Source organism: Eublepharis macularius, chromosome 4 (assembly GCF_028583425.1).
Source record: "Eublepharis macularius isolate TG4126 chromosome 4, MPM_Emac_v1.0, whole genome shotgun sequence".
Taxonomy (NCBI): Eukaryota; Metazoa; Chordata; class Lepidosauria; order Squamata; family Eublepharidae; genus Eublepharis; species Eublepharis macularius.
Genome location: NC_072793.1, coordinates 104,066,633 through 104,088,597, shown reverse-complemented (window position 1 = coordinate 104,088,597; position 21,965 = coordinate 104,066,633). Strand labels below are relative to the sequence as shown.

Below are 21,965 nucleotides of genomic sequence, written 5' to 3'. Positions count from 1 at the left end.
ATTGGGGGGGGGGGATACAAATTTTTGCTAATTCAGCAACATTTTGGAGAATACCAAATCATATTTGGTATTCTACATTCAGGTCAACAAATTAATTTGGTTTAATTCAGTAACTCAAGATTAGCTGTCCTTTGCTGTTTCTCTGCAAAGAAACAGTAGTTCCTACCATTTTTGCAGTGGACATTGGGTCATTTTGTAAGCAAACTCCATCACATTTGCGGGGGACCTATTCCTGCCTGTTCTCTAAAGAACCCCTAATTTTCAACAAAGTAAGTAAGGGGACCAACATCAAATCACAGAATCACACGCATTCCACCCAAACCAAACTGACACTGTTGCAACTTAGCTCAATAGAAGCAAACTGAAGCAAGGCAATACCTTGTGCTTGTGGCTGGGCACTACTTAGTTCTGTTCTGTGGTGTTCCCCCACCGACTGAACCCAGTGCCTGGCTGCTGTTAATGACCTTGGTTCTGATGGGCTAAGCTACAGCAGTGTTCCTTGCTTTCTGCACATGAACCCCTAAAAAGGGTATCCAAAATACCTAAGCCTCCTTCATACAATGCTTTCTGCTGGTCAAAGAAGCCTCAGCCAAACATACAAGAGCAACCATTGACCAAAAGCCTCCCAATTCAAAAAGAACGAATCCCAGCAGAATCAATTTTGCGGCCAGCAGCAGAAGTAAGGCACATTCCTGCCTGTTCTCGCATTCCTAAAAATCATACTCTGACGCTGCCTGCAACTAGGCCAATGTTTCTGTAGACTATAAGAGAACTGGCCACAGTTGTTCCCAAATATTTCTGGGAATAATCAGGATTGTAAAACACCATTTTCCAAGTATACTTTAAACTGGAAATACCAAAGTGCAAATTCATGGATAGCCCACTTGTAAATACTCCATTACTGTTTTAACTTGTCCACTCTCGGTCCTGCTATACTTTAAGCTTTTACAAACACCCTACAAAAACAAAGCTGTTGGTATCTCCAGTATTGCAGGGGAGGGGGGCGATGCTGAGGCTGAGGGAATACGGCTTATCAAAGGCTTTCTAAGATTGTGCCAAAGGCAAGGCTCGTTCATAGCTCACTCACAGTTTCTATGCTATTATACTAGTTCTTAGTTTGGCCAGAGGTTGGTTGAGAAAAGTACCTTCCACTTCTTCTCTAGAATCAGTTGTATCTTCAACTAGGTTAATTTTCTTTGCCTAGAGAAGAGATATACAGTAGGACTCCTGCAGGCAGCATCACTACACCCCCTCTGCTCATTGTATTTTACAAGAGGCATTCAAACATTGATCCTATGTGGAATGTGCGCCATCTGGGTAAGTACATGAGAAAAGCATTTGCCACTGAAATTGTTGGTTTTGTACTCCTTCCTCCCCCACTTCTCTTTACTACTATTTCAAAGATCTTGCAATTAAGCTATGGGGTTGGATCCTGTCATGCAGGAAGAAGTTTTATTTAACATAGTTACATTTGCATAAAAGCTACTGCAAGACCAAGCACTGATTTTTTCATTTCTGATCAGTGTTGCTGTATACAAAACCCATTACAATCAGTCTGGAAATAAAATGATTTGATCAAAGGTCATTAGAATGAGTGGCAGGGGTGCTGATACATCTTACGCTTATAGGGTTGGAAGGTACCTCTAGAGTCATCTAGTCCAACCCACTCTCACTTTGTGGGAGTTCCGTCTCTGATCAATTATGTGAGCTAGATCTTACTTTCAAAGGATGTGTACTTTAAGCTCTTGTGCAGCTTTTTACTTTAAGCTATCAGAAGGCATAGGGGAAAAAAACCCTAGATATACCTCAGTGGAGGCTACACTAGATCCTATGCTTTATTCTTTCATCTGCTGAAGTTTTTACCCTGAAGTTTGGCTTCTTTCTTATTTTTATATGCAGATTAAATATACTCTGACAACTAGGTGCTAGGGGCAAACAATGGATATTCTCTATCACACCTGCTTGTCAGCTTCCTTGACACCTAATGTTTCAGATCTGATCAAGCAAGACAGCTTTTGTATTTTTGAGTTTGCATGCTAGTCCATTCTACCCATCCATTCTGAAGAAAGTAGGAAGCATGACTGTAGTGAGAAAATCAAACTGCCCAACTTGGCAAACTATTTTGGCAAAAGTTAGCAAATCAAAATACAGATTCACCCATGGACTTTTAAAAATCCCTGTTATTTGCTATTCTCAGTATCATGAATTCTTGGAGAGGTGGAAATTGAAATTAACTGATGATTGTTATTCATTCTAAAGGTTCTAGTGCTGGTAAAAGATACTCGCCCCAATTTGTCAAAGCTGCCAAACTACTCCACTGGAATGGACATTTCAAACCCTGGGGAAGGACAACATCCTATGCAGAAGTTTGGGAAAAATGGTACATTCCTGACCCTACCAACAAATTCAACTTGATCCGGAGGCACACAGATATCTATGAAACAAAATAAATGGATTTGATACACTTGGATTCTCAGGAAATTTACCAGCCCACTAAGTGAGATCAGCAATACTACAGTCACCATTTTGTATTCATATGGAGAAACCCTAAAATACTTGAAACTACATGATTAGGGGAGCTGGCTTTCTGTAAATAATGGATGCTGTTCTAGTGAAGCAGATGGCACCTCCAAGAACTACCATTTTGGAACTAGATGAATTGTTCATGAATAACTCTTCAGGGATAAAATGCACGTGACCACACAAACTGCTCCCGCTAATGACCCACTACTACTACCCCTGGTTGATGGCTACACATCTTGTACTGCAGCTTAATGTATTTCAGCTGCTACCACTTTTTTAAAACTTAACCTGTGAATATAAGCTTTGTTCTGGACACCTTGTGTTGCTTGAAGATTCCTTCAAATCTCCCCAGCTATGTTACATTTAAATGTAATGGTGAATTCTGTTTGGATTTACCAGAATTAGGTATTTTGTAATTAATTTTTAAAAATTGGTTGCTTTTTACCCATCAACCTTAAAAGAATGCTTTGTAGAACTGTGTAAACAACTGCTCAAAAACTCACTATGAATTTTATGTGGAAAAATATATTTGCATTTGGTCATTTGTTCTGTGAATAGTCACACATTTATTATCTCACTCTGGCCCTGCTATCTTTTTGTCCATGGACTTCCCTGAACATTTTCCTGCTGGCCTGTTCAAAGATTATCCCTTTGGTGCAAATACATAGGAATTGTAGCACTGCATTCCCTTAAGAACTTCTTTCACTGTTTATGATTCAAACTCAGAAAATATAAGTTTTCTGTTGAGAAACTGAATTAATGAATCGCAGGCCTCTGGGCATCTTTCATAGTACAACATGTCTCGCTGCTGCAGGAAACTTAGCAAGCATTACCAGAGTTTAGTTTAGGCTGACTTGATCAGCAATCTCTGAACAACACAATCTTCTCTAAATAAAAATGTAATACTCTATACAATATGCACACAGAACCAGCATTGCTTTTGCAAGCACAATCCACAGGAATGCCTATAGAGTTCAAAATGCTGATTCTAGAAAACTGGAACACTGAAAAAATGCATGGTCTTCTTATATGTAATCTGTATTGAAGTCATATGCATCATCCAGGTCACTAGCTTTTATGTTGTGTTGTTTACCTTTAGAAGATAAAAGAGAGAGACTGAAATCAATAGGTTGTTCGGGATAACAATGTGGAATTAGTTTTATGAGCATTAGCTTTAACATGTACCTGTAGGCAACTTTCCACATTTTGCATTCTCTGCTGCCAGCTCTTCAGAGATTGTTTCAGTGCTCACCAGTCTGTTGCTTTCCTGAAATAAAGTGATAAAAGAATACAATCCAGCATTGTATGCTGGATTGTATTCTGGAGAGAATGTTGATGTGGAGAGAATAAACAAGCCAAAACAGGTATTATTTAGAATTATTCTTACAAACAGCCTGCACTTAATTACTAAGGCAGGGGTCTCCAACATGGTACCTATGGGTGCCATTGTACATGTCAACAACTTTCCTGGTGCCAGCCAAGTGTTTTTAGAAAGTGGGTGGGGCCTTTGCCAAGCATGGCTTCTGACTGGCCATAGGAAATTAGATTGACTGTGCAAATTTAAAAAACATTGCTTTGGCAGAATCTGCTTCCACAGCACAAGGATCTTTACTGTCTGACTGAAGGTAAGCTGTAACAGCCATTTTGTGGCTGTGTCCACCACAATGAGTTAGAATTCCAAATGACTCAAAAAGGTTGGGGACCTCTGTAAGGCCTCCAGTTTACAGATGGGAAGAGGCTAAAAGATTGTGACTTGGTTGCCCACCATAGCACTATTCACAGTTACAGTGATTATGTACAGTGTACACTTGAGTTTTTTTAATACACACGTTGAGTAATTCTCATGTTACACTCAACTGGTTTTAGCTGAACGTGATACAAACATCACATTTATCTCTTAAAGCTTACATGTTTACCTCTTCACTTTCCACTTCATCCTCCTCATCTTCAGATAATTCCTCAGCATCTTCAATTACTTCTATGCTCTTTTTCCCCAATACTTCCTCTGGCAATTCAGTATCGTCTATAATACCATCAGTGAAGCCAGGAGATTGAAACACAATGCTGCTTGCCCGATTAGGGAATTTGCTAGCTGTAGAAGAAATATCAGTTAACCATATTAGCACATGGGCAGAACTTTCAACCATGCTCTTCTAAAGAAGAAATCCTACCCAGTTTCTGGACAAGAACAACTGACCCCAGTATTTCCTCACAGAACATGGCAGCTGTGGCGAACTGAACCTGCCTCAATCTATATAGCTTCACCTAAATTCAGATCTAGAATTTTAGAAATATTACCGCCAAGAGAGAGACAAGTATTTTTTTTCTTTTTGATAATCAAAGTGTTACTGCCTGTTAGCAAAACAACTAGCATAATTTGAGTGATGGAGTGCAGTAAGCCACCCCCCCACACACACACACATGGGCAGTTGCTATGGATCTCTGGCACCCTCACTTGGATGTGTGGCAGGACAGGACCCTCAAGGATTCAGTGGCAACTAGGGTTAACCCAGGAGCAGTGGGAAGAGGGAAAAGACTTGCTGGTGTGGCTCCTTTGTCTGGCCAGAGCAGAGCTGTGGCACAAGGTCATGCAGCGGTGATGGAGTCCTATCACTTGCACTTTACCTTACAGCTGATTGGCAGGGTAGATGTGTATGGTAGCTGGGAACACTTGTGGTTCCCTACAGGATATGAGCCCTGGTGATTGACCGGAGGTGAGCGGATCCCAGGGTGGAATGGGGACACCCAACCAGCCATGGAAGTGCCACCTTTGGGGCGGGGTCACCGGCAGCTTCAGGGCTTGAGTGCTTGCTGGCAAGTATTGGGCCTCTCAACTCAGAGGCCAACAAGAGACAGAGAACAAGACTTTAGGCAGCCAGGGGCACAACAAAAGGGTTGTTTAGCCTTACCTTTCATGGTGCTTTTGTTATCTTCTTCCAGATCCTCCAAATTAAAACCCTGTTGCACTGTTGCTAAAGCTTCACTGGAAAGATGTGGTGACGGGATCCATGATGCAGGGAGTTGTGAATAATAATTCACTTTGGCACTGAGAAAAAGTGTTTACAGAAGTATGAAAATTCACACACTCAAAAGAGCCACACAAGCTTATCAGTCTAAAATATTTACTTAGAGATAGTATTTTTAAAATAACTCAGACAATGTCAGTTTTTGGACTTAATAACTACATGCTTAGAGTGTAGTTTACACTGCTGCGTGTATGTACTGACAATAACTCTGTATCACACCTAGTGTCATCAAAGACAACTGCAGTTTCAGGTACAAATTGCCACAGCACTGCCACTCTTAACCGTAGTACACGGGAGAAAAAACATATACAGTAGTTAAACCTAGTCAAATGACACAGAATTTCATTTCACATGTATAAAATAATATGCTTTTTGAGCAGCTGCACAACGCTTTATTTCATCCAGGCAACTTACTAAATATTTACCCTGTCCAGTCACGCAGCAGTAATTTAGCTGCACCTTCTGTGTCAGGAACACCCCCCTTTTTCAGCATTCCTCTCTTCTGAGCTAGTAATGTTAAAAACTCCAAAGAGTTTCTATAATCTGGAATATTGTAGTACATCATGATCTGAAATAAAAAAAGAAATCCCCATCAAATGTATCATTCTCAATTTCTGTTGAATAAATCGGTTCTTCCATAGTCTCAGCAGTACAAGCACAACTAGGGAAATTCTACTTTAAAGTTACCACCCAAAATTAGTTTCTTGGATTTTTCTATTATTCTTTGTCACCAGACTGTTCAAAGCAAGAGCAACACGATGTTGCTCCAGTTCAGGTGTCCAGGCCACGACCTCTCTGCCACGGCAGGAAGCAGAACCAGGCTGGAACTCCTTGGGCAGCACCGTTAGGCAACAGCAAGATCAGAGTTGGATCTGATGTCTTCACTGTCATAGTAAGACACAAAAGATATCCTCATTTCCCACATTGCCAACATGGTGGTAGATACAACTCAATTCAGTTAAACCAACATGCTCTGGGCAGCAGAAACATGCTGGAATTTATCATGAAGAGTTGGATCACATTTTTCTGGACACAGGTTCATGTCAGTCCATTTAAGGCATGGAAAAGGCATATTCCCAAATTCCTGCACAGCAGCTACTCTAGTTGGCCAGAAAGCAAAAGGACCCCCTCTTTCATCAACATTACAGAATATGCAAGCTCTAAAGTCTAAGAAGGGATCAGGGAAACACAATAGCATTACCTGCTGTTTGCTGCAGTGCTTCAGAATGGCATCTACTGAATCAAGTACATTTCCAGAATCGACATCTGTTGTACTTTTCAGTGCCAGCGCAAGAGCAGAACTGGAAGGTGCTACAATAATGCTAGGACAATCTAACATCGTGATTTGTTTGTCGACATGAACAATTTGCATGCATCTTTGAGAGAGAACATACAACAAGAAAAATAGGTTCAAACAAACCAGGAATCATTTGATAAAGAAGACCACACAGAAACAAAATGTCAAATCTGAGCAAATGGAACTGTCCTGGAAAGCCAACTGCAGGATTTCATGGATAGCATAATTCTACAACAACTTGAAGCTGTCACTACTGAAACATGCAAGGTCTATTCTCTACTGTGTCATTCAGTCAAACTTGGTTCAAGACCCTCAAATCTTTACCAAATAAGTGAACAATGACATTAAAATCATTAGCCTAGGTTTTGCAATTACACAATAAAGAAGCCAACCTCCGTTAAACAGCAAACCGACAGTGGGAACCACACTAGAGGATCCAAATCAATAATTACCACACTAAAGTAAATATTTGTTCGTATATTCTGTGCTCGGTGAACCTCAATATAAATATTAAATATTATTCCAAAATACAGAACAATAGTTTACATTCCATATAGTGAATAATACACATTTTCACAAAGACAATTTTAACACAGCTATAATAGCAACAGTTCCAAAATGAATATTTATTAAATCCTTTTAATAGCTCAAATCCCCATCTTTGACGTACACAAGTCTCATCAATTGGGTATAGAACCTAAGAAAATGCAGCATGATATTCGCTAGTGCACACAAGGCTAATAATTTTTGTTGGTGTACACAAGGCTATTCATAAAGTCTAGTTGTATGTTTCAGGTGGCTGAGAAGATATCAAAGCCCGTGTCTGGCGTGTATAGAGCATCTCTCTGCTTCACAGCAGAGAGATGCTCTATACATGCTGAAGAGGTGAAAAGTTTGCAGTTTAAGATTGAATTGTTGATGGTGGTTCTGACGAGGGACTCCTGATGAAGCAGAGGGAAACAAGTTGGACATCAGCCGGCCCCTTGTTGAGTCCACGCCAGACACGGGCTTTGATATCTTCTCAGCCACCTGAAACATACAACTGGACTTTATGAATAGCCTTGTGTACACTAACAAAAATTATTAGCCTTGTGTGCACTAGCGAATATCAGGCTGCATTTTCTTAGGTTCTATACCCAATTGGTGAGACTTGTGTACGTCAAAGATGGGGATTTGAGCTATTAAAAGGATTTAATAAATATTCATTTTGGAGCTGTCACTATAATAGCTGTGTTAAAATTGTCTTTGTGAAAATTACTAAAATGGGTATTATTCACTATATGGAATGTAAACTATTGTTCTGTATTTTGGAATAATATTTAATATTTATATTGAGGTTCACCGAGCACAAAATATACGAACAATTATTTACTTTAGTGTAGTAATTATTGATTTGGATCCTCCAGTGTAGTTCTCACTGTAGGTTTTGCAATTAGTAGTATGCCATTTAATGAAAACGTTTTGGCATTCTTAAAATTCATTTCCTTAATAGAATCCATTCCAATTACTACTAGCATATCTCCATTTTCTATAAGTTGGGAGAGTATAGCCCAGTTAGGGTTACTGTACACAGAATGAGCAAGTAAAGGTCAAACCACAGCAAAGATCATACACAGACGATGACAGGCTCAAAATGAACCGCTTTTCCAAACCCAAACTAACTTTGTAAGGCCTCTCACTGGTCCCACGTTGCAGGCACGCATTTCTTTCAAACTATTGACAATGCTGCTTTTCCCCACATTGGGAAAACCTGAAAATCAAGGCAAACAATATGAATGCATCAACTACACCTTATATGGCAAAGCAGATATACAGACATAGAAAGGGGAACAGTTTGCACAAGATGAAAAAGATGCCACACTTTGCCATCTGAATGACATGCTCTCTATCTGGAGGCTGAATTCTTCCTTTGCTGCCTTGTGGTTACAACTTTCTTCCTGGATACTGCTATGGTGCCAGCTCTCTCTTTTCCCTTAGATCCCCTTCTTTAAACCAACCACATGCTTTAAACCCTGAATCATTCCTAATTTCTAATGGAGTTTAAGTGTGCCTGACTGCACAGGCTCTCATCTATCTCTTACCTCTACTCCAAGTCTATTCATTCTCTAATGAATTATAAACTTTGAATTATGAACTTCTTGAGGGAAAGTAAACTGCCTTTAAAAAAAAATCTGTAGACCAGTGGGTACATTGAAAATAATGATTCCTCCCATTCTGAAAATGACCACAGCAAGTAAGACTTTCATTCTTCCCCCCATATATACAAGGATAGCTATGGGCTGGTCTCATCTTTAAGGACCTAATGAACTGAGGGCCATCAAGAATCCTCCCCTCTCCTGTGTGTATGCCTGCAGGTAAAGCTATCCCAAGTTGGAATGGCAACGTTGTAAAATGAAATTCATATCACAATCTTCTTTTCCTCCCGTCTTTTCAATACCACAGAGGCAATGGAATTTTTGGAGATGCATTGCTGTATTTCTGATTTTTGGCAGCATTTTGTTGTCAGTAAAATATTTACATATAAAACTACCTTTTTACAGCTACCTGTAGAGCAAGACTAGAGTTGGAGCTGCACTTTAACAGTAAGACACAGGATATATCCTCATTTCTCACTCCAGTAATATAACAGAAAAGGCAAGACAAAAAAAGGTATCCTCATTACGTTCCCATCAGATACGCCACGGAGAAAGAGACAGGGAAGAATGCAAAAGTGTGTATATATCAGGTGCAAAAGAATAGTATATCATTGTTTCATTTGCAAACTGGGCCCATTCAAGCACTCCATTCCTAAATTAGTCCCTTGTGAATCCTGAAAAGCTGTTCATCTGTTGGGTAGCCAGCTGAGCTGCATTCGTCATGCATGATGTGATTATTGGAAGAACAACCCCTATGTGTCCAGGAGCATGCAAAGGCCTTTAAAGATCTTGAGCAACGTCAGCCAATTTCAGCCTTCATTAGATTAATAAACCTGAACCACAAGCACAAAACTGATTCCAGCATTTTATAAGAACTATCATCACCACCCAAAGACAATGCTTCTGTTTGTTTTAAGAACATCAACACAGAGAAAGAGCTCAAGAGTTTGGATAAAGGAAAGATACTTAGATTACATTTCACAGCTCCCAAAAAGTCCACAAGCAATAAAAACGTACTTACCTACTACACCAACCTGTATAACCTTGTCTTTTATCACACTATGTTCTTGAAGAAGTTTTAATAGGCATTCACCCCCAAAGCACAAGCTGGCTCTTGACAGATCAAGATATGCAGAACCTCTTTTAGTGACTTTCTTTGCCCGCTGTTAATTAAGAGAAAAAATTCAGCACCAAGGAATATAAATTGCACTACCCAATCATATTTTGAAAAAAATTGGAATACCAGTGACATGCTGACACCATGCTATAAACAAATAAGCACCTTCATAACATATGCCTTCTAACTGGGAGGAAAAAAACTAACTACAATACATCTGAACCGGATGACAGGAGAAGATGACTTCAGACCTGAGATGTGATTATTTAAAGAAAAAAGGAAGACGGTAGAATGATTCTACCATCATTAGATACATGTGCCATGTGACTGTTGGTCAAACCAATTTAAAACACAACTGTGAAGATAGTGTTCAGTAGCAGTTTTGCTTATTTTCTGAAGGTGGTGTACAGAGCCTTCTGAAATAACAAACAACACTCACAAGAAATCAATTCCTGGACCTTCATCATTGAACAGGTAACATACAAAAGGCAAAGCAACATTTATTGTTTGCTTGAACTTCAATGGCAAATTATATCCAATCCTTACATGCAAAGAAGTTTAAAATAACAGAATATTCTAAACATATTCACAGAGGACTCTTAGGATTGCCCTGGTTTGTAATTAAGTGCTCTCAAATGCCTTCTAGAGACACAAAATATTGAAGGGTAATTTAGAACGGGTCTCCTCCATTTCTTTAATTTCAGCATAAGCCAATTTTTCTCTCTTTTCATGCTGCTCCCCTGTGAGGTGTTACAATTTCACCAGTACTGAAGAAACAGCAAAAGTGGTGAAAACATAAACTGTGAAAGAAACTGAGCAGCAGGGCTCCTCCTGGTCAACACTATTATCCTAACCAATTGCCTCTTAAGACAGCCCCCATCTTCATTTCAGAGAGATAAGGGGGATGATGACTGGGGAAGGCAATGGCAAACCACCCCGTAACAAAAAGTCTGCCAAGAAAACGTCGTGATGCGACGTCCCCCCACGGGTCAATAATAACTTAGTGCTTGCACAGACTACCTTTACCTTTAAGGGGGAGTATGTATGGTACTGGACTACTTCTATTTGGGGTTTCCCATCTGGTTGAGAAAACAAATGGGTCTGATGGGGAAGCATGGCCATCGTGCCTCTTCCTGGCCAGTGCTACCATCCTAACCAGTTTCAGATTGGCCAGCCTCTATCATCTATTTATTTACAATGATATCAAAGTCTAGTACTGGACTACTTCTGTTGGGATTCCAGTCCTGGAGCACCAAGTTCACTTTGGGTCATCAGTAGTGATGACTCTGCAGAGACCATCATTTCAGCTCAGTCTCTCTCATCATCTGAGCTACCAGTTTTGTGAAGGGTGAATTGTATTTGTAACTTTATTGCTTATCCTGTATTTGATTAAACAGGATCTCCATCCGGAATAGTTTGGGGGTGGGAGCTGCTGATTTTTTAAAAGTATCTTTGGCATTTGATAAATGAAATGGAAAAACTGTGAAAGCTTGTTCATCCATGGAGCAGGCAGGACATGAAATGGGGAGTTGAGTGCCTCTTCAGGTTAGTGGAAGCCTTAGCAAAAAAATCTGTATATACCCTGCCCACACAGCAATGATGCCTTCCTTCACTGATGGAGAATGACTTTATTTTGATGATTCATTACGCACTGATTTAATGAAATACTTTATCCTGGTGATTCCAATTCAAGTAATCAAACATTTTTACCACTCCTAACACCATAAACTCTACATGAAAATCTGAAGTGTAGGTATCCCTACTTGGAAACAGTCAAGTTCAACACATCAGTAATACAAGCACATCAGATGGAAAAAAACCAAGCTTGCAAACTATGAACTTTACCCTCTTATCAATAATTATTTGTTTTCATAATGTTCATTCAAGCAGTCAGCATCATAAAGGAGAGGATGGGTTACTCTTACCACAGTTTTATCTTTTAGCTGCATTGCAGATTTAAATGCAATAGTTGGAAGTTCATTATTTAAATAATGTAACCATTTCTCTAAGTTCTCCTTTGGTACCAGATCTGAAAAAAATGAACAGAAATGTAACTGTAAAAAAATAAGACTGCACAGTATCTTCTTATTCTAATAAAAAGTAATTTCAAAACTAAGTTTAATTATAAGAGATTTTTCAGGCAGTATTCAAATGGTATGAACAAATTATGGCTTGTGACAACAATAAGCCCAGAAGCCCCTCCCCTGACTTCTTGGCTTGTAATGAACCAGTTGGTAAATATACCCAAATTGGGTTTTTTAAAAAGAAATTGCAGTCTGTTTCTTGCTTACAAATCAGGATCAAACTAAAATCTGCAATTCTGATTTGTGAACAAAATAAGTTTTATTTCATCCAACTGAGACATCACAACACACTTGGTTTCAAACCAGAAGTGTGCACTCTATGGGCAACATACAGGCAGAGGAGAAAGACAGCACAGGAGCCTATGGACTTCTGAAGTTCACACCTGGGACATCCCAAACCAGATCAAGCCTGTTTGGTAATTAGCTTTGTTCTTTTGTGAATTCACAAGTAAAGGACAAATAAATACTGGAAAACAACACTAGCAACCAGCCCCCGCCCCTAGCATAGCTTGTCCCTATGACTTCACAAGCAGCTTGCTATCTGGAATTCAGCAGGTGAAGCTTTTCACAGGATGGACAAAAGCATTGTTACCTACTAAAGTCTCTGCATCAAGCTAAGATAAAAGGACAGAAGCAGCTGAAAAGGTGGAAACCTTACTCCTGAAAAAATGGTGAGCTCAGAGTTGGATCTGACAGTCTTCACAGATATGTCAGTACATTTTTTATTTTCCTCATTGCTCACATCCCTCTGAAAAACCATTTACCTGATTAATAAGATGGTCTACAGCCCAGTTAAGATTTAGAGCTTCAATTTAAATTAAACTAACTTCTGATGTCAGAAGAAAAATGTCTAAAACCTAAACATTTATCCATTACTAACAGTGCAATCCTAAGAAGTTACTCCTGTCTAAGCTCATTGAAATCAATGGGCTTAGACTGGTGTAACTCTGTTTAGGATTGCACTGTTAGTCCCACTGACTGCAATTGACCTTAATTCTAAGCAAGGATTTATACCCAAAGTTTAAATCCTATGCATCATGCTTATTTGGCAGTAAGAAGCACTGAACAGCGTGGAGCTTTCTTCCAAATAAGCATAGTATTGGACTTCATGCCATTTTTTCTGAGCTATGACATTATGAAGAAGCCTCCAAGCATTTTAATTGGGCTGTGAGTAGTTATTCAACAGGGGCTACAATATTTCACTTACCAATTTTGTTTAAAACTAGCAGCAATGGTTTCCCTTCATCTGACTGACTAACAAGTTGTTCCACCTGTGGGCATCGACAGCCGAGAGGATCTCTTGCATCTAAAACTTCCAGCACCACATCAGAAGCCTCAATCACCTGAACAGAAATAGGGTAAAGATACATATTCCCAGCTTCAAAGTTAATTTTTTTAAAACAACAACAACCATACTCTTAAATCAATGTTACTTTAGTGTCATTTTGAAATCATGTACAAGTTAAATAGTAACTATTTATTTAATAAGTATTTGTTAAAAGGGCACCATTACTGCTGCAACAGCATCTAATACAGCTTTGGAAAAGACACTTTGTCTTCAGCATCTTAAGACAGAGTTCTTTGCTATACTCTAGAGCCTAAATAAAACAAATGTCAACATTTTCAATGAAACTTGTACCTGCTAAAACAATGGAATGTTACCATAAATAACTTGCAATAATTACCAAAAAAAAAAAAAAAGCAGTATGGAACTGAGTAAATTCTATTCAGTTGCTTCCACTAATAGAGTATGGCAAAAATCTCAAAACTAAAAGGGGGAAAATGAAAAACAAATATGTCACCCCACTTCCTCCAGTGTCATAGTTTTATAATCAAATGCAACTAATTTGGATTTGCCTCATTCTCAATAAGGGATCCTGCTAAAATAAGACTGACACGTTTATTTTACATAGGAAAGAAGCAACTATTATTATTTTTCACTATAATTAAAGTGTAGTTGCAGGCATACTTTTCACCTGCAAAATATACTGTAAAGAACTAGCTTGTTTGGTTAAAAGCATAGCCTTAACTTGGTAAGAGTCTGTTGCATAATGGGTAAGTATTGCCAAGAGAGTGATTTCATTGTTCTAATTGCCCAGATGCTAATAGTGCTGTTACTGGAGTTTCCAAGGTTAGGGAGGCAAGGTTGAAACATCCCAGCTGATTGGGCTTATGTGACCCTGCTGTAGTTCTTATGCTCATCAGAGTGGTATGTGGGTTTGACATAACTGCAGAATGCTAACCTCACATGACTTTCCTTGTGTGGCAACTGGGAATAAACTGGGAAGTCAGTTAGGGATATTGCTCTTAGTACCTGCTTTTAGCCATGGTTCTATGGCCTTTAGCCCCTGCCTTTGTTCTGTGGGTTCTCTTTGAGGCTCTTTTGGATTACAAATTTGCTTTGCTGGACTCTGAAACTTGTTGATGACTAACAATTCTGTGTCATACTGTGACGTACCATTATGATTAAGCATGTCAAAGATTCTGGCTGTTATGTGTAAGTGTTAAGTCTCATTATATCTTTATTGTTCTATCTATTCTTTTTGCACACTTTCCAAATAATCTTTTTATGTACAAATTTTAATAAAGAAAATATTCTTCATAGCTGGGTGGTTTTTCTTTGATCCTTGGCTTCAACGTGAACCAGTGCCCAAGCTGACCTGGTCCAGCTACCTTTTTGTGGAAACTCAGTGTATGGAAGTTACCAGCGAAGCCAGGGTTCTAGTAAGAATGGCTGAATTCTGGTTCAGTGTGGAGTTCGCAGGCTCTGGCCTAATGCAAAAATGTGCTGGCTAGGCTAATTAACAACACCTGCAAAGCAGTCTCTGAGTTCTCCTGTGATTCAATCTTGGGAGACTCCTCTCAGAGAGGTTCTATCTGTCTTCCCTAGATGTTCTCAAAAATGTAATGCTAATCAACAGCTTGGCCCTGATTGACTCTTGAGTTGCCCGGTGATGCACTGAGTTCTAAAAAGGATGACTTCTCAGCTCACCCAAGAAACCCTTTACTATTCTCTTTGCCTCAGCATGTCTCCATGCCAGACCAACTACGCATGGAGAGGACATGTATTCTACCAGACAGGTAAGATAAACAACAAATGGCTGCCAACCAGAAATGTTTAAGGTAGCAAGCTCTTAAGTTTTAGACAAGCAAGTAAATAAGGTTTTCTTGTTTAATACCTATTGCCTGTGAGTGCTTTATGCTTTACAACACTCCTTAAAGCTAGTAAATATACTTTTACTTAAGCAGAGTCTGGAATTCATGGCATGGGTGTGTATACATCCATGAACGAACCAAGAGATTGGAAAGCTAAGGTCTTGGGTAAGGTAAAGCTATGTCTCAAAATAAAAGGGAAGTGTGTCCCACCTGCCTGACTGCTGGAGTGGCTGTGATAAGTGCCCAGAGTAAGTGGTTTGGGGTAACTATCCCTATACTCAGCAGTGCTTAATCTAAGGTAAAGTCCAGTAAAGCCAGGGGCTTGTTTTCCCCCGTTTCTGCGCAAAAACTGTAGAGAAAATGGTGGCAGCTTACTACCACCCTCCCAATTGTGCTCTAAAAGGTTTGAGATTTCATTCCCTGATTCTGCTGACTTCCCCTGAACCAGTGAGCCCCCCCTTTTCCTTTGTTTTCTCTATATGTATCAAGTAGATGGGAGTAGAAACAGATTGATATTAGGTTAAATAGGGTAAATGTAAAGTTTTCAATGCTAATGACAAAAACAAAAACACCCCTTACCTTTCTAAGTTCCTTGCAAAAGAATTTCTTTGAATTTTTATCTATCTGTTGTTCTGAGTTTGCTTTGGGCGTAGTGGTTGATTTCTATGTTAAAAGAGAGGGGAATGCAGAAAGTGTATTTAGAAATCAGAACTCTAGTATCACTTGTAACACAAATACTGAGAAAAGAATGAAAACTTTTTGAACTTCACCTGCATAATATTTGTGAGATTTTATTTCAGACCAACAAACATAAGTACAACTTCAAATGAGAAATACTAAACTTCTTAAAAATTTTGAATGAAGTGATTCAAGCAAGCATAAACATGTACTGGCTATAATTCAAAGAACTCACCATGTTCAGGTGAGTCAGGTGTCCAGCCAGAATGAAGTTCTCTATGCACTAACTTGCACTGTCAAAGCAGCAAGCTCTTTTTAAAGCTTTCCTTTAAGCTGATAGTTGTTTCAGGGGGTCCAGAGGAGCTAGCCGTGTTAGTCTGTAGAAAAGAGTCCAGTAGCACCTTTAAGACTAACCAACTTTACTGTAGCATAAGCTTTCAAGAACCACAGTTCTCTTTGTCAGATGCATCTGACGAAGTGAATTGTGGTTCTCGAAAGCTTATGCTACAGTAAAGTTGGTTTGTCTTAAAGGTGCTACTGGACTCTTTTTTGTTTTAGGGGGAAATTTAAAGCAAGCTTTCGCTGTGCATGCAATTCCTTTACTGGCACATAAGCAACCTTTTTAGATGGTTGACAACACAAAATAGTTTAATCAAAACAATGTTTCTAGCCCAACCACTAAAACTTAATTACAACAATTAGAATCACACACACTTCTAACAGACCAAACCAACTGCCTATGGAAGAACCAATGGAAATGATACTCACTTGATACAAGCAAATAAAAATTTGGGACAGTGCCTGCCAACTACTTCTGCGAGTACAAATGCACTGCTATGGTAGGAACAAGGCAACAGGCAGTTCCCCAACTCTCATCTGCTTGCATACCTTTCTTCCTACTATTTGGGCACATTATGTAATGTGAAAAGAACAGGAAGCTGTGGATAGCCTTACAAGCTGATCTCTGTAAGGCAATATGGTCCGCAGCCTACCCACCGCTGGAAAAGAACAGTGCTTGGCTAAGAAACAACAGTGCTGAGCCAACACTGCAGACAGGCAGAGGTGTGGTTTCTAGATGCCTAAAAGTAATAAATAGGCTTTGCAAGAGAATAGGATGTTTGCTTTGTGTATTTCTCTCTAGGTAAATGTAGGTTTAAATGCTTTCCCCCCAAAGTATACCTTTTCATGTTGTTTTTCTTTATTGGCATCCTTTTTATTAGATTCTTGTTTGCGTTTCTTTTCTAGTTCTTTCTGTCGATCTAGTTTTTGCTGTTGCTTCAGTTCTTCACGCTGTTCACAAGCACACAAATGACACAATTATATGGAGAAATGGTATTCCATATTCAGAAAGACCAGTGTATTCATTTTGGGTTGGGGAGCCCCTGGAATGCCCCACTCAGGCCATAGAACTCTCAGGGAAACCTTGGGTGAGTCACTTTCTCAGTCTAACTCAGTAGTTCTTAAACCTTTCATCCATTTCCACAAACTGAGGAAGAAGGGTAGGATACAAAGGAAGGAATGCACAAAGGAAATATTTTACAAATAATTACACAAAATGTCATTATTGAGATGCACATATCAATTTAACAGTATCATGAAAACCTAGAAAAAGCTCTCCAGAATACAGGCATCAGCACCCATGTCACTATCCCATACCTGATATGCACAAAGCAGCAGTCCTGAATGGACGTTTAAGTTCCATTTCACTTTTCTTTGTCACTGCATGGGTTGGATCCTATGACTCCCTTCCTCCACAGAGAAATACCTCATTCAAGAAAGACTTTTGTCTGTCAGAAGACACCTCCCACTCATTAGATAAATTCATTTTCAAATAGAGGAAGTATGTCTTTGCTGAAGGAAGACTTAGCAGAGGAGTTATAGGAACCATCTAAATGAAATGGAGCCTATACCACACTTTTGCTTTGATATAGCTACTGAATCAGCCACATAAAGCCCAGCCCAAATTAAATTAGGTTTTTCTCTGTTCTTCAACCATTAGTTCAAAGTTTTAACTATAAACTTCATTGAGTTGCTTAATTTAAAAATTATAAAAAATCAATGCAGACCATGCTTTCTGGTTTAGCAGCTATTATGACCTGTAATGGCAAATTCTTCATCCTGCTACTCTATTATGACATAATTTCAGTTATTTTACCCTTTGTTTCCTTTGTTCGGCTTCCCGAAGAATGTCCTCCTTAAAAGGTGCCATATTAGGAATTCCTATATCTTTCTTAGGTTTTTTGTGCCCCCGTTTCTTGGCTTCCTTACGGAGTTTTCTATTGTGCTCTCGTACCTGTAAATCAATAATCGTTGTACTTTGTTATCAAAGGTTTTGACAGCTGTTATGTAGATTCTCATCCGGCTCTGTGTTATACCCTGGATTTTAAAATATTGTTATGTTATTTTCTTGTATCAAAACAATACATTATATTACTTGTTTACAACCATATAAAAAAGGGATATTCAGCATCTAAATATGTGGGGACATTAGCAATGAGTGGAACAGCTACAAAACATTGCTGTGGTAGACAATCCGGTACAAGTGCAGGGAAAGGATAAAAAATCATGTTTGAGGTCCTGAGTCTCTCATCTTTGACAAGTTGTTTGAGCTTATCAACAGAAACAATATAAAACACACAGTTCAGGTTTGTCATTGATTCAGAGGTTCTCAAAATTCTGGAGTCCTTCTCAACTTCATTCCACTTTCTAGACCACACAAACAAAACCCCTTAAGAATTATCAATTTATTACCAACTAATAACGGTATGCATTGTACAATTCTACTCTGCAGAGTTTGAAGCCTTCATCTAGCCTAAGGAGCTTTTCTCCAACTGAAGGAATCAAACTTTACTGCAGAGTAGCATAATACATCCAAGTGACTTTTAAAGAAAAATTCTTTATTAATTTTAAAGGTTCTTGACCTTAATACACTGCAATTATTATTTAAAATTATAAACAACAAAATTCTCCAGCCCGTAAATAGCCACTATATCTCCTACAATGTCTTCCCCTCCTGAGTACAATCTATTTCTTAAGAACTCTACTTTATTTTATCATCATATTTCCAGCATTAAAAAATCCCCTTCATCAAGCTATCTTTCTTCTTTTAACCATAATCATCACAAAATGTCTACTTCCATTATTCCTTCTTTCCGCCTCCCTTCTTGGACTCCTACTTCATCAGTTACTTTCAAAAATAAATATGAAGGTAGTAATGTGGGGCCTCAAAGGCAGATAGGGAGGTGGTAAGAGAGGAGTAGCAGCTGTCATACTCTCAGGCAGAGTTCTGTCCCTGCAGCTCTGAAGGATGACACTACCATCTTTTTTTTCCTGCACTGGGTTCTCAAACACTCTAAGCACAGTTCCATCTGAAACAAATGAATGCAGCAGTAGCAATTTTTTCTCTACACTTCAATCCTAAACACACACTATGGGGGAGCAGGGAACTCCAAGACACACAAATCCTAAGCACCTTTTCACAACTGCAAAACAAAATACTCACTTTTTTCTGGATTTTATAGCGTTTGTGACAGGTCATGCGCTTACTAGCTTTCTTTAACTCTGAAAATAAAAATACCAGTGCTTAAATTTTAACACATCCGAACCAAGAGAAAAATGCTAAATGTCTCACCGTATCCATCAGTAAAGATGAAACATTACAATTGCATTGCAGAAGCACCATTACTGAATTACTAAGCACTACTTCAGGCACAGTTAGTAAATGAGATCCCTTCCCTTATTTCTAACTAGCCTCTGGAAAACTAGCCCCTCCTGCGGCTTCTACTAATTTGTCCAAATATGAGTTTGAGTCCAGTATCAATTCACATAATTTTTTTTTAAAGATATGTATTTTTAAGGATATATGCAGTTTCCTAAGAAAGGGCTTGGTAACAGATGGGAAAGCAGAACCTATTTCAATACCTGGCAAGAGCTTTTCTGAACAAACCATTTGAAGAAAAAAGCTGCTACAGTGATAAGTTGAGAAGATAGTATCATGAGAGAATATGCATGGGGCAATGGGAATACATAAGAGATCATATGTATGTTTAGGACTGCAGTCATGTTTACTTAAAAGTGTCCCACTGAATCCATTTAGCTTTACTTCTCGAGTAAGACTCCACAAAATTGCAGCATTAGATGTGCACTAAAGTAACAGCAAACAAAATTTTTGGTTGAGATCTGCTGGGATTCTTAAATCTTGGTCTAGTGATATTTTATCTACTACTCAGCTCCTCATATCTAGCGACAGTGAGGAGCTCATTAACTTCTCACTCTTTCAGATACTGAAAGCAAAGACAGAATTTTTTTTTTATTAGGAATGAGATCTGATATCACTTTAGACAAAGAGGTTACCTCTGTATACTATTCAACAGTGGCATTCAACATTTTGGAGCTCTCTTCCCTGGGAGATTTGTCTGTCTTCTTCTACCATTGTCTTCTGTCAGCAGGTGAAGACTTTTAAATTTTGTTTAGTGTTCCCTCACTAATTCTTATTAGCCTCCCCCCGTTTCTTCGTATGTATTTTATTGAATTATTTTATATCATTTTAAATGGTGTTTTAATGTTTGCAGCCTTGAAGACTCTATTTGGATGGGGAAATGGCATAAAAATGTTTTAAATAAAAAAATGAATCCAGCTATTGTGCTCTAAATACTACTACTAGCACCATTACATTAAGGAGCCATACACAAGGATGGAGGATAACCCTCCCCTTCCGTTTCCAAGTTTTTCTATAGGCTCTCAACCTTTTTGGTATGTGGGTGTAAGATGCTGTTAAGCTATAGCTGACTTACGGTGACACTGTAGGGTTTTCAAGGCAAGAGAAGAACAGTGGTAGTTCGCCATTGTAGACTTCCCTGGAGGTCTGTCATCCAAGTACAACCAGTGCTGACCACATCGGGTTAGCTTCACCCATCCAGTAATGACATTCATAAGCAGTCTGAGGATAATCCCTTCTCTTTAGTTTCCCAATTTTTCTGTAGACCACCAATACTTGGTAATCCACAAATCCAAATTTACTAGTTAGGGGAACCTACTTGGAACCCCCCCCCCCCCACAGCATTCACATATCATTAAAACTACAAAAATCTTAGACCCGCTTCCACATCCTTCACAACCTACTTTTGTGTCAGGACCCCCAGGTTGGGCAACACTTTTCTGTACAAGGAAACACAGATGACTGGTATTAGAACCTGGCTGACAAATGCAGAAATAAGACGTAAAAATGGAAGTAGCAGAATACTGAAATATAGGAAAGGAGGATACACTTGAGTCTTTGCTAAACTAAAAAAGTAGCAGAGCAATGAGGAAGGCTCGACCCTCTTTTCTTGCTGCCCGTGCTGGCCATTTGTGGGGGCTTTTCAACACAGGGAACCATCCCAAAGCGTAATCATCGGCAGCTCCTGCACGCAATTGCGCAGGAGACGGGAGAGGAGGCAAGCAGCTCCAGGGCCCAGGCGCTACAGAATAGAGACGCGCCACGTGCCTGCCCTCCGACACGCAGAGCGCTAGCCGTTAGGGTCGGGAGGCGCCGGTTCAGATCTCTACTGCCCCATGAGGCTCGCCAAGCGACCTCAGGCCTATCACCTTTCGAAAGGTCGTTGCTGTGAGAATAAAAAGGGAAGAACAACGCCTGCCGCCCTGAGCCCCTGGGAAGATGTATTAAATAGGCCCACCCTTGGGGCCTAACTCGCTCCCCATAAAGAGCAACGTTCCCCTCTCAATGCGCTCAAAGGGGAGGTCGGGCCGGTCTGATTTCCAGAGACCGAGCAGCCGGCAAGGGCAGTTTGTTGGTCTGGCTGGCCGAAAGGCCACAGGGGATCCCAACAGCCGCCTGCTGTGCCTCGGACACGCCAACGCTACTTACTGGGTCTCTTCATGGCGGCCGCGCAGAGGCTTCCTACTCCGCACGTGGACGAGAGGAACTGCCACAGGAACAGAGGCGCGGCC

General features: G+C 39.6%; 2 protein-coding genes and 2 non-coding genes across 10 annotated transcripts in view; 1 reads left to right on the top strand and 3 right to left on the bottom strand.

The window, feature by feature from the left end:
• GLT8D1 (glycosyltransferase 8 domain containing 1) overlaps positions 1-3,070 on the top strand; it is a 17,389-nt gene extending 14,319 nt beyond the window's left edge. For all 7 annotated transcript variants that reach the window (XM_054977101.1, XM_054977098.1, XM_054977099.1 and 4 more), the window contains 2 exons: positions 1,205-1,317; positions 2,260-3,070. In XM_054977101.1, the coding sequence (XP_054833076.1) occupies positions 1,205-1,317; positions 2,260-2,450 (304 nt within the window). In that variant the 3' untranslated portion in view covers positions 2,451-3,070. The remainder of the gene's footprint in view (positions 1-1,204; positions 1,318-2,259) is intronic.
• Positions 1,419-21,965, bottom strand: GNL3 (G protein nucleolar 3). The gene is made up of 15 exons (XM_054977095.1): positions 21,883-21,965; positions 19,519-19,577; positions 18,172-18,309; positions 17,196-17,306; positions 15,918-16,001; positions 13,390-13,525; positions 12,024-12,127; positions 10,003-10,144; positions 8,509-8,596; positions 6,751-6,925; positions 5,975-6,117; positions 5,433-5,569; positions 4,440-4,615; positions 3,709-3,790; positions 1,419-3,616 (listed from the first exon to the last, which is right to left on the bottom strand). The coding sequence occupies exons 1-15, from the start codon at positions 21,893-21,895 to the stop codon at positions 3,549-3,551; spliced, it is 1,656 nt and encodes a 551-aa protein (XP_054833070.1). The 5' UTR covers positions 21,896-21,965; the 3' UTR covers positions 1,419-3,548.
• On the bottom strand, positions 6,397-6,470 carry LOC129329504 (small nucleolar RNA SNORD19). Its single transcript, XR_008596992.1, has one exon. It is a non-coding gene; the product is annotated as a small nucleolar RNA SNORD19 (small nucleolar RNA).
• On the bottom strand, positions 12,847-12,922 carry LOC129329503 (small nucleolar RNA SNORD19). Its single transcript, XR_008596991.1, has one exon. It is a non-coding gene; the product is annotated as a small nucleolar RNA SNORD19 (small nucleolar RNA).